The following is a 12,947-nucleotide window of genomic DNA, read 5'->3' on the forward strand; positions in this document are numbered from 1 at the left end:
CGGACGCTTAACCGACTGAGCCACCCAGGTGCCCCAGCAACTATTTTCTTAACAGGTGATGTCAGAACAACTGAACGCCCACACGCAGAAAAAAACGAATCTCCACCCCCATCTCCCATTTTATACCTCCTCCCCCAAATCTCAAAATGGATCACAGACCTATGTGCACAGCTCAAAACTATAAAGCTTCTAGAAGATAGCCCAGGAGAACATCCCTCTGACCGTAAGGCGAGGCAAAGATCTCTTGGATACCACGTCGAAAGCACTGTCTATGAAAGAAAAGTATTGATGAGTTAGATCTCATTTGAAAACTGTGTTCCGTGAAAGGCACGGTTAAGAAAGTGAAAAAGGCAAGCTAAGAGGCTGGGAGGGACTTCTGCAAAACACGTGTCTGGAAACGACTCGGTGCCTAGAATTTATAAAGGACTCTCAAAACTCAACAATGATGAAAAAGAAAAAAAGAAACCCGTTCAAAAAAGGTACAAAAAAATACACACATGGCAAATTAGCCCACGAAAAGATGCTCAACACCAGCTTGTATTCTGAAAACGAGCAAATGTCAACCAAATGAGACGCCACCACATACCTCTTGGGATGAAACGGCTAAAGAAAGGCTGAAAGCACAAAGTGCTGGCGAGGCCCCGGGGGGAACCCACCCTCGCGTCGCTAGTGGAATGCAAAATGGTGTAGACACTCTGGGAAGCGGTTTGGCAGTTTCTTGTGAGGCTAAGCACTCACTCACCGACCCTACAGCTCAGTGAGTTGACTCCAGCGTGTTTATTCTAGAAAAAAGACAACGTACGCTCACACAAAAACCTGTATGTGAATGTTTACAGCAGCTCCCTTCAGAGTTGTCGGAAACCGGAAACAACTTAATTGGCATCCAGCGGGCCAGCGGATAAGTAAATTCTGGGACATCCACACGATGAAATACTACTCAGCCAGTACAAAAGAACAGACTACTAATTCCCGCAACAACATCGGAGACTCTGAGAAGCATGATGCCGTGTTAAAGATGCCAGATTCAAAAGGCTACAGACTGGGGCGCCTGGGAGGCTCAGTCGGTTAAGCGGCCGACCTCGGCTCAGGTCATGATCTCGAGGTCCGTGAGTTCGAGCCCCGCGTCGGGCTCTGTGCTGACAGCTCAGAGCCTGGAGCCTGTTTCGGATTCTGTGTCTCTCTGACCCTCCCCCATTCATGCTCTGTCTCTGTCCCAAAAATAAATAAATGTTAAAAAAAGAAAAAAAGGCTACAGGCTGTACGACTCCATTTATGTGACATTCTGGAAAAGGCAAGCCTGGGGGGACAGAAAACAGACCTGTGGCCGCGGGCCATTGGGAATGGGAGGGCTGACAGTAAGGGGTGTTACTTGGTGGTGGGAATACAACCATACATTCATCAAAATTCATAAAACTACACCAACAAAAGCGTATTTTTCCGCACGTAAATATATCTCACTAAGAGAAAAATCAGTTTTGTGATCAGTTGGAAAACGAACCCACTAACCGACCCTCTTCCCACTGGAGTGCTCCCCATGCTCCTTTGATGTAAGACCTCTGAGGGGCACCCGGGTGGCTCAGTCGGTTAAGCGTTCGACTCTTGATCTCAGGGTTGTGAGTTCAAGCCCTGTGTTGGGCTCTGCACTGGGTGTGAAGCTTACTACATTAAATTAAATTAAATTAAATTAAATTAAATTAAATTATATAAAATACAACCTCTGACACTGCCTTAGCATGAGGAGACCCTATCATCAGGGAGAGGCAAAGGCCTTCACTCCCGTGTGTCTGGATGGGGCACGTTGTGAGAGATTCAATATGGCCGCACATTCCCTGAAGCTGCTCCTGTGAACGGATTCCTGTCTCCCCCGCCCGTGAATCTGGGCTGCTCTTGGGACCAGTTCTGTCCAACAGGATGTGGGGGAAAGGACGCCATGATGGTTCCAGAGCTTGGGCCTCAGGACGCCCTACAGCCTCACCACCACCTCTTGGAGTGCGTGCCCTGAGGCTGACACGTTTGGAAGCCGGTCCAGGGGACCCGGGGATGAAAAGCCCCACTGGAGGAGAACCGAGGGCCCATCCAACTCAGCACCAAGCACGCACGTGTGAGGGCTTTCCAGCCGCCAGTGGATGCCACCATGAGAGCCAGGCCCGATGAAGCCGGCAGAGAACTTCCCAGGCACCCACAGAACTGTGAGAAAGAATTCACTGTTTCAGCCTCTACTCCCCCCCACCCCTATTGGAATTTGACCAACGACCCCACCCCTGCCCTCCCTCCTGTCTCACCATCACGCATGGCACCTAAGGTCACATCTCGTCTGTCAGCTTTGACGGGACGGCCTCCCAGGCTCTCTTTGTCTCTCATGACCTTGACCTGTTGGACGGTACTAGCCAGTTATTCTGTGGAACGTCCCTCGATTTGGGTCTTGGCAGGAACCCTGAAGCGATCTGGGTCTTTGTCCAGAGGCAGGTGAAGCTGCTTCGCCCCATTCCCGGCCAGGTTAACTTTGCTCACTTGGCCAAGGTGGGGTCTGCCAGGTATCTCGGGGGAAAGTTCCTGTGTGCCCCTTAGAAACGATTCCGTGTCTTGCCGGGAGATATTCTGAGATGAGGTAGCCATCCTATTGCCCACCAGACCTGTGCCCTCTAGATTTCGCTGGAATCTTGCCGGGAACAACAGTCCCACGTTGTTGGTTGCCGCTCGGCGACTTTCTAATTCCATCCTTCCTTCTAAGTCCTTAAGTTCTAGGGTGGCCTGTTGAGCCGAGATGGGTCACGACAAGCGGGTGGCCCGGCCCCGTGTGCGTCTGCATCACTCTGGGTGAGGTGGATGTTTACAGTCACTGAGGACACATATTCCGAGGATATAAAGACAGTTCTGAGCCTGGAGAACCCTTGCTCGCGGCCAACTCCCCAGCACCCGCCATGATGTCTCGGCCGCAGTCCTCTTGGTGGTTTTCTCGCGTCCGCTCTACAGCTGCCCACGACAGCTTATTGTCAGAGAAGCCCCCTGCCCTCCCACTTGGGCAAACCGTCTTTGGCTTCTCCTCACACCTAGAATAACACCCGCACTCCTGCCCCTGGCCTCTGCGGCACGGGGCTGGTGGCCTCCCTCACGCCGCTGCAGCCACAGGGCCCTTCCTGTGGGGCCGGCCTCTGCACGCTCGCCCTGGCTGTTCCCTCAGCCTGGACCGCTCTCTCCCTTCTCTCATTTCTCTGCCAAACCTGCCTTCCTCAGAGGGGCCTTCCCGGTCTGCCTCAGTGACAACAGTCCCCACGCCAGAGTGAGCCTTCAACCCCTCACCCCGCTGGACCTTCCTTCTGAGCAGTTACCCACGTGAAATTCTGCTGTGACTTTGACTAGTTGGTGTCTGTCTCCCCTTAGCACGGATGTTCTTGCTCCCTGGTCTGTGCAGAACAGAGCGAGAGGCACTGGGCAGAGAGCAGAGCCCCGGGAATATTTGTTGGAGGCAGGACAGAATCCTTCAGGCCTCACCAGACCTTCCACGCACATCACTTCCTCCAGAAACCTTTGCAGGTCACCCAAAGGTAAGTGGGGTGCCCCCCTCACAGTCCCTGCTCACTGTCTACCGCTCTCTCCGCCCCTACTTCCCTAAACAGCTTTCAAGTACAGAGACGGGGTCTCCAGCCCCTAACAGGGCCGGATATGGAGTAGGGGGTCAGTAAGTGTTTGCTGAGTGACTGCTTGATGGTAAGAGGCTCTCTGATGGTGGTTCTACTTGGGTGGGCAATATGGGAAGCTATTACCAGAGAGAGTTGACAGAGAGGCCTGGTACAGTTCATCATGTTGCTAAAATTTCATCCAAGATTCCTCTGAACTCTCGCTTTATTTTGTGGCTGTATTAATATACACCTTGGGCAAGTCTATATTGGCCTGCACCTCCCTCAGAAAGGCTGAGCCCTCAGAAGGAAGCCTTTGCACCTACGATAATACACCGTAGATCAAAATACAAGGGCCACTCTAAGGCATCAGAGCAACTGTCTTCCTCTGAAATTGATTTGTCATGAGAAACAGAAGAAATGTGTTAGCAAATTTCTAGTACCTTCTCTTAGGAGAGCCAAGAGGACCCCGTGTTTATGGAACAGCATTGGGCGATGATGAAGGATAATCTAAGAAGAAGAAGAAATGTCTGAAGATGAAAAACATACGGCAGGTGAATTTAAAGCCAATGGAGGCAATAAGCAGAAACAAACAAAAAACAAGCAAAAACAAAACAAAAAAACCTAACAAACAACAACAACAAAAAACCCTACAACCTTGAGAAATTACCCTGTAGCTCAAGGAGAAAGGAGAAAGTGGAAAGGACAGGCGATGAGGCACGGATGGCAAGCCCAAGCACTTCCTGTGTCTCTAGGGAGAACCAAGCAAGACAGAAGGCTGCCAAGACAGCATCCGGAACAGTAACAAATTCTACCAGACGCTTCCCTGGCTGCGTTCCTGAAAGGCCCCACTAGTCCCAGGTTAAAAAAAAAAAAAAATTAAGTTTTGTGAGCTCTCGTGTCCTATGCACCAGGGGGCAAAAACGGTGGGCTGTCTGGAGGTCTGGAGACACAGGTCTGAGTGTTCCAGCCTGGAAGATTCGCCCCACGGAACACGACGGTCGTTCAGCCCCACCTGCAGCTGAGAAGTTAGACCTGACAGAGTGGCCAACTGTGGGAAGTGTATGCCCATCTCCCAGAATCCGAGAGAAAATCGGGCAGGGGGAGGAGAGAGGCACCCTGAGAGGAGGAGGGCACCCCAGGGGACACAGCAGCCCTTTCTAGCAGGGTGGACGCCTGTCCCTCTCGCCAGGGAAGCCCACCCCCCTGAGGTGGGGGTTTCACCGCGTCGGGCAGCCCCAGCGGCCATTCACAAGGACAAGTTGGCTGATATCTACAAAAAGTACTTACTTCCCAGAGAGACCTCTGGTGCACCCTCCGGGGGGTCAAGAGCAGGCTCAAGACATTTGTAACCAGCAGAGGACATGGGGGAGGGTCTCTAGCTGGCCCTCTCCCCCTTCGTGCTAGGAGCCATACGGTCCCGAGGCACCACTGATGCAAATGTATTTCCCACCTAGACATACAGCTTGCAAGTTGTGCGAGATGAAGTTCCACACTGGAGAGTGGGTACATAAGCTGTTCCGTATGTCCACGGACCCTCACGGAGCCGTTTTAAGTTCATAGCTTCAAAGAGTATCGGACGGTTTTGGAAATGATGGTCAGAGGTGAGGTAAGAAATAGCAAGACACTAAATTACATACAAAACATGCTCTTAATTTTTTTTAAGCAAAAAAAAAAAAAAGTAACAGCATGACCTTGGGTATTGGAATTGGGGATGGTTTTGTATTTTCTTTCTTTGTATATTCTCTAGTTTTCCAAATGTTCTACCATGAACACGTATCACATTTGGGACCCCCCCCCCCAACACACACACGCGCGTATGTCCTTCTAAAACACGTTGCTGCTTATTTTTCTAATTATCACAGCCAGCGCCGTATCTGTTTGCTGCTCCCAAGAGGCTCACGACAAAGAGAAAATCCTCTCTCTGTATGACGTTTATGTCCGCGAATCTCGCTCTGGCCTTTGAGACCAACAAAGACCCAAACAATCAGATGCAGCCACTTTCAGGGGAAGGTTTGCTCGGACGCATGCTCCCTTCCTGCTTACACACCTTGGTCTCTACCAAACCACACGAGGACTTTTTAACCTGATTCTTTTTTCTTCTTGGGGTGTGTACGTGTTCAGTTTAAGGGGCACGGATCACACATCCCCAGGGGAGGCTGAAGCTGCTGGCGTGGGGACCACACTTTGAGGAGCGCTGTCCTATCCTCTGCGCCCCTCCACCCCAAGGCCTTCTCCTCCTCCTCATTTACCCCTCCCATCTTGGCTTTCCCCCAACAGTTTGTTATTTGGAGTCGACACCAGTCAACTTTTGGGAAACGGAGAAAGAAGACACAAGTAAGAAAAATGAAAAGTACCCACCCCCCGCCCCCCGCCCTTACCCTGCCTGACGCCTTGGTCTAAAACTTGCTCGTCTGCCCCCACCCCTCCTTGCCCACCCCCTGTGCCAGCATGGCCCCGGCCCCTGGCCCCGTCTCTGTCAACTATGGCTCTGAGGGTACCGCTCCCCACCTGAGATCCTGGTTCTGCTCCCCAAGGGAAGTTCTAACTTCCCAGCGAAGCTGTTGAGGGTTCTTTGGTTTGGGTTCATGCTGGAACCTTCCTCGCCTTCCTCCTCTCCCCTCCCGCCTTTGCCCCGGCGCCCACCCCATACGTCCGGGCCACGTAGAGTTTCCAGCCATTCCCCTCGGAGGCATACCCTTCTGTGTCTTTGGCACACGGGGGTTTCTTCTGCCTGGAAGGTTTTTGTCCCTAAATCTACCTGATGAGCTCGGACTCCTCTGTCAAGGCCTAGATGAAATGCCACCACGGCCGGGAGCCTTCCTGGGTTCTCTCGGGCAGTGAGTCCTTCCTCGAGTCATTTCAGTGAAGCCTCCCAAAGAACCGTCCGCGGAAGCTCTTGCTGCCCCCCGTGTGGAAGGGCCATTTCCGTGGTGCCGCCCCCTTAAGGGCGATGACCACCTTTGCCCCTGGCCTGCAGCAGATACTCAATACTTGTTGAAGGACTGAAATTAATTCCTAGGACGTTTATACCGCTGAGCGTGTACTTCTCTATTCTCCTTCCTGTTTGGAACAGGATACACGACGGCGGTTCTCATCCCCGTGTACAGTAGGATCCCCTGGGGAGCTTTAAAACTAATGTTCAGGCCACACATGAGACCGGCTCAATCAGGATCTGGGGAGGGACAGACGTCGGCGTGTTTCACAGCTCCCGGGTGATGCTAACGTGTAGACGGGTTTGAGGCTTCTCCACGGGCAGGTGCGCACTGTATCTTGGCTGTTCCTCCGCACCGTGGGGGACGGGGGTGAGCCGTGTCTGAGCCCACGGTGCTGTGCACGGTAAGACATGGCTTTAGAGTCCCTTTTAACTGAGGGAGGAGGAGGTCTCCTGGAGAGGATGAGGAGTACAGGGTACGCCCAGCAGAGGGAGGGCACCAGACATTTGGGGGCAGGGCAGAGGCGCAGAGGGGGTTGGCCTGACAGCCATAGGAAGGCTTCCCCTGGGGACACTGCAGACAGCAGGTGCTGGGCCAGGCCCCCTCCGTGGTTGAGCGTCACAGGAGACCGTGCGGGAAAGTAAAGTGCCCTGAGTCACGGCGAGTCCGGGCCTGGGACTCCCATCTACCGCAGTCACTCCTGGCCTGCTCGGATCAGAAGATGAGACCCCGACGTGGGGGGCCTAGAGAGAGCCCTGGCTCGGACGCAGGAGTGGCCTGAGCCCCAGCTACACCTCCAGGAGCCCCCTTTTCTTCTCTGGACTTGTCCCCCACCTCTAAGTGGGGGTGACAGCACCGACCGCCGGAAACGCTTCGCACGCTGCTGTCTCCCGGGGCACCGAGTCCCGAAACCCCAGCCCGGGCACCAGACGTGGCTCCTCAAGGGACTCGCTGACCACACTGCCTCACGGCCGGAACCCAGCCTCGGGAGCCGACCTTGGAACCTTCATGTGTTTGACAGACGACAAAGCCCTGAAACTCAGCTTCCCGCCCCACGCGGGCACCCACATGCGCGCACATACGTGTGGCTCGGTCCCAGGCCGGGCGCTGGCCTGGAGGGCTGCGGCTGCAGGGGCGCGTGGGGCCGCTGGGGCCAGCTCGCGCACGAGAGCCAGCTGCCCACATCTCTGCCACCGCCACCTGCTGGGACCTTACGTGGGGACATCACAGTGTGAAATCGGCCCTGGAGGGAGCGTTTGCACTGCGATTATCATCAAATGCTACACTTGAGGTCTTACTTCCTCCCCTCCCCTCCCCCCCCCACCCTGTCCCCGGCAGCTGATCAACATTTCCCAGCACCCCACTACCTGGCTCCCAGCAGCTGGTGGCCCTGGGGGGCACCGGAGCAACCCTGACCTTCGTCCAAGTTGTGCTCCGTGGCCCCGCAGCATCCGTACCCCTTAGGTGCTGGTTAGAAAGGCAGATCCCGTCCCTGCCTCACCGCAGGTCTGAGTCAGGGTCTCAGGGGGCAGGGGTCACAGACCTGCAGTTTATGGGGCTCCCCAGGGAGGCTACAGTTGGAGACGCACAGCTCTAAGGACCAGAGAGGAGGGAAGGGAGGTGCAGGGGGGGCTTCGGGGGGACGTGGGACATCCAGTCTGGGTGTCATCCAACCACAACACAGGCAGGTGTCCTCCGATTTCTTCCTCTTCACGGTTCAAATATAATAGAGAGAAGACTTAGGGGAAAAAAACGTCCACGTCGCCACCAGCCACACCACTGTTCTCAGGTGTCCCCGTTTCTTCCGCGACTCGAGCGCCTTTACGTACAAATCAGGCGCTGGGGTATCTAGTTTCCTCACGGGTGTGCGCAGCGCGTTCGTGTCCCGGCTCCGTTCTGGAACCACACGGTCTCCCACCCTGACACGGTCGCCGAGGCCAGGGGACTCGCTCAAGGTGGGGTTTTGTGCTGTCTTTTACGTCTGCCAAGCGCCAGGGCGCTGAACGGCGGGGGTTGGTACCCGGAATGTAATCTTCCGAATTAACATTCCTCGTGCTGGGCCTGGCTCGGAAGGGCAGGACGGGAACAAGCCACCGGGTCACAGGCACAGCCCCGTGGAAGGGCACACGGACCCCCTAATCCGTTTTATTCTGGGAAGTATTTCGGCACGGCCTGGCTCTGTAGTTTATAAACAAGCTCTTTGTTGGCGGGAGGTGGTGGGTCATTTAGAAGGTTAAACGCTCCTCTGGAGGCTCTCATGAGGTGCTTGGCTTCCCTTTTAGCTTTAGGGAAGACAGTGGGTCTGCAAACGGCCTAGATTTGGGGCCACATATGTCACCTATCAGCAGGTGACACTGCCGGGCAGGGCAAGGCTTGGGGAAAACCACCGGCAACCCCACCTCGCGTCTCCTGCACTTTTCCTAACAGAGCTTGCTCATCCGTCCAACAAATACCGGTGCCTCTTCTGACCCGGCTGCTTCACAGCGTGGGGCTGGGGGGAGACCGGGAAAGGGGGCTCCAGGCTAACGGCGGCTTCCCAGGGGGAGGAAATAACCTCGTGCAAAGTGTAGAGGCAGGGAATGCCCATTCTCTGGACAGAGAAGTGGTCCAGAATAGTTGGCGGGACTAGAAGATGAACGGATAGCAGACGATGGGGTGGAAATAGGGGCCGGTGTCAGGTGACGAAGTCCTAACTGTGCCTGGATAAGCTGTTTCGTCTTTTATTCTGTAGACACTTATGCTTAAGGGGGTGCCACCGGCCCAGCCTGTACCTGCCCACCTCGGACGCCTCCAGCCGGCCACCCACCCGTCCTCTCCTCCGTGCCCGCCCATCCATCAGCCAGCATTTCTCCATCCACCCATCCAGCCCAAGTATACACTATGTACCAGACCCGGGATTTCTTCTTCCCTTTTTTTTTTTAATTTATTCATTTATTTTGAAAGAAAGAGAGAGCGAGCGAGAGAGGGGCAGAGAGGGAGAGGGACACGCAGAGAATCCCAAGTAGGCTCTGCTCTGCACTGTCAGCACAGAGCCCAACACGGGGCTCGAACCCATGAACCGTGAGATCATGACCTGAGCCGAAATCAAGAGTCAGAGGCTCAACCGACTGAGCCACCCAGGCGCCCCTAGGGTTTCTTCTTCTCTCCTTTTCTGAGTCCCGGAGGGCTTGAGGTGTCTCCAGCAACTCCCTCCATATATTCTGTTCCAGAACGACTCCAGCCTACCTGTGTCACCTGGAGACGATTCAGGGGACGGTGTTGTTATTAACAAGGAATTAAACAGTCATGTGACAGCAAGGCTCACCTGGGCCGATGGTTGGAAAACACGCAGCCAGGAAAGAGGTCTCATGGCTGGGTGTGCCGAGCACAGCAGGACGAGGAAACCTCATGCTGACAATTCTTTGAAAAGTCAGTTATGAAGCTGTTACAACATATGGCAACACAGGCCCTTCGAAGAATTATAATGTATTTATGTCCTTCAAATGAATAAAGGAATCAGAGAAGGGCACCTGGGTGGCTCAGTCATTTGAGCGGCCGACTTCGGCTCAGGTCACGATCTCGGGGTCCGTGAGTTCGAGCCCCGCGTCGGGCTCTGTGCTGATGGCTCAGAGCCTGGAGCCTGCTTCGGATTCTGTGTCTCCCTCTCTCTCTGACCCTCCCCTGTTCACACTCTGTCTCCCTCTCTCTCTCAAAAATAAAAAGTAAATGTTAAAAATGTTTCAAAAGTTGTTTTAATTAAAAATAAATAAATAAGTAAACATTAAAAAATTTTAAAAAAGGAATCAGAGAGTTAAGACTCGCTATGTAAAAAAAAAAAAAACAAAAACAAAAACAAAAACCAAACAACTCCATGGATTGACTTTTTGTCAAGTTTTGGGTTTTTGTTTTGTTTTGTTTTTGAGCTGGTGGGGAAAGGGGAGGGGGAGCAGTGTTTTACGTCTTGGTCCTTCTTACACGGGTTACGTTTTGTGAATCCTTTGGTCTAACATCTCTTATTGTCCTTCATGGTGAAAAACATTTCTGATTATAGAAAGCATCTCACACACACACACACACACAGACACACACTCACATGCACACACACAGTACAAAGCAGAGAAAAATCACTCTGAGATAACTATTATTAATATTTTGGAGTGTTTTTTTCCTCGTCTCTTTTCTTGGCATATTTTTAAACATAATTGAGATCATCCCTTTTACACAGTTTTGATTCTGACTTCCCCTCCCTCCACTGAATATGACAGGAGAAAACTTACACGAAAGTTCTGAAAACTCCTTCTTAGTGGCTGCAAAGAACACCATTACATGGATGTTCCATAATTTACTGAACCAACCCCTTTAGTTGACAGCTCAGGAAGTTTCTTTTCTTCTTCTTCTTCTTTTTTTAAGTTTATTTATTTTTGAGTGAGAGAGAGAGAGAGAGAGAGAGAGAATCCCAAGCAGGCTCTGGGCTGTCAGCACAGAGCCCGATGCGGGGCTCAAACCCACAAACCGTGAGATCCTGACCTGAGCTGAAGTTGGCCGCTTAACCGACTGAGCCACCCAGGTGCCCCAAGGGCTTAGGAAGTTTCCAACATTTTACTCTTATTAAAAGATGGAGACCAGGGGCACGTGGGTGGCTCAGTCGGTTAAGCAACTGACCTCGGCTCAGGTCACGACCTTGCGATTCATGGGTTTGGGCCCCGCATCGGGCTCTGTGCTGACAGCTCGGAGCCTGGAGCTTGCTTCGGATTCTGTGTCTTCCTCTCTCTCTGCCCCTCCCCCACTTGTGCTCTGTCTCTGTCTCTCCGTCTCTCTGTCTCTCAAAAATAAATAAAATGTAAAAAAAAAAAAAAAAAAAAAGATCGAGACCATCCTTCCACCCTCGGTCAGAGCTCTGATCATTTCCTTCAGGTAGAATTCTAGAAATGGAACCAAGAAGGAAAAACTGTTCAATGCTGAGGCTTGAACCCCTCTTGCCACACTGCCTTCCAAAGCGACAACCGCATGCACAGAGGCTCTGTGGCATGTCACGAAGGTGTCCCCGGCGCTCTGTAACGTTAAGGGAAAATGAGGTGCGTGTGTTGGTCTAGCTGGTGAGTGTGCATGACGCGTCAGAGGAAGCACTTGTAAAATCAAACCAAACCCGAAACAACAGAATTGCAGTGACTTGCCTGTCCTGTCACCTGCGGTTCCAAACCCAAACCAATGCTGTAACAAAAAGATTTAAACAGCTGGCTCAAGACCCTTTGACCCGGAGTTTCAAATCGCGCTGCTGGGAATACGCTTCTGATTTGAAAACTGGTGTCAGGAGTTTCTGTCGAGCAAGCCAATTTCCTGCTCACTGTTCCCAGGTAAAGGGAAGGCTTGCTCAGAAGTCAGACTACTGCCCCAGGGAGAAAACGCTCCCCGGCCCTCCTAGGGCGCTCAGCAAGGATGTGAGGCGCTGGGCCGCCCCTGGGATGGGATTGGGGGGTTGCAGAGAGCGTCCCCCCCGCCACGAGGGCGGCTCTGGAGGAAGAGCTGGGCAGCGGCGCGCCTCAGTTTACCGGCCGGGAGCACGGGCCCAGCGCCGGCTGGCGCGCACCCCCTCCGGCGCACTCACCTCCGCCGTACATCTGGCACAGGTAGGGGAAGCGCCACACGTTGCCCAGGCCCACGGCGTACGAGATGCAGGCAAAGACGAACTGCAGCGGGTTGGCCCACAGCGGCCGCGCCTTCTCCATGGCCGCGGGCTCGGCGCGGGGCTGCTTCGGAGCGCGGCTGCCGCGCGCGTTCCGCCCGCTCGGCCCTGTGGTGGCCCCGCCGCCGCCGCCGCCGCCGCCGCCGCCGCCGCCGCCACAGGCTCGCTCGCTTTTTAATTGCTAATCTCATTAACGCGCGCCCGCCGAGGGGCGAGGCTGGTAAATGGATGACGGCGGGCCCCACCCCGCCCGGGGCCGCCGCGGCCGGGAAGGTGCCCGGGATTGCGCTGCACGGGGGCGGCGCCCGGGGTGTGTTGCTGCGCGGCGGCTCTTGGGAGCCCTCGGCTTCTCCCAGCCCACCTACCCGTCGTTTCTTGGGTGCCTGCCGGGTGCTGGGCTTGGGCTGCGGATGAGGCTGTGAACAACAGACATCCCCGACCCTCCCTCCGGGACGGGGTGTTGGGGCATTCCCCGCAGGGAAAGGGGACAGGATAAAATGTCCCATTTTCAACTACCGTTGAAATTGAAAGGACAATTTCATATGGTTCATTTTAGTCCATATAAAAGCCTGAGGCACGAAGAAGACAACTAAGGCAAAGAAAAAGGGTGAGCAGTACTGGGGTATAGGCTGGGGTGGTCAGGGAGGGCTTCCCAGAGTAGGAGATGTAACATTGCCCAGAAACTGGGAGGAAGGGAGCGAGGGAGGGAGGCACTTTCCACCCTCCTCCACT

General features: G+C 53.9%; 1 protein-coding gene across 2 annotated transcripts in view; it reads right to left on the reverse strand.

The window, feature by feature from the left end:
* The window catches only part of SLC6A20 (solute carrier family 6 member 20), a 36,467-nt gene extending 24,194 nt beyond the window's left edge, over positions 1 to 12,273 (reverse strand). The window contains exon 1 of one of the 2 annotated variants that reach the window (XM_047849612.1): positions 12,138 to 12,273. In XM_047849612.1, the coding sequence (XP_047705568.1) occupies positions 12,138 to 12,258 (121 nt within the window). In that variant the 5' untranslated portion in view covers positions 12,259 to 12,273. The remainder of the gene's footprint in view (positions 1 to 12,137) is intronic. The other variant, XM_047849613.1, reaches the window with a different exon arrangement.
* Positions 12,274 to 12,947: the final 674 nt, after the last annotated feature.

The sequence above is a fragment of the Prionailurus viverrinus genome, chromosome A2 (assembly GCF_022837055.1).
Source record: "Prionailurus viverrinus isolate Anna chromosome A2, UM_Priviv_1.0, whole genome shotgun sequence".
In the NCBI taxonomy this organism is placed as follows: Eukaryota; Metazoa; Chordata; class Mammalia; order Carnivora; family Felidae; genus Prionailurus; species Prionailurus viverrinus.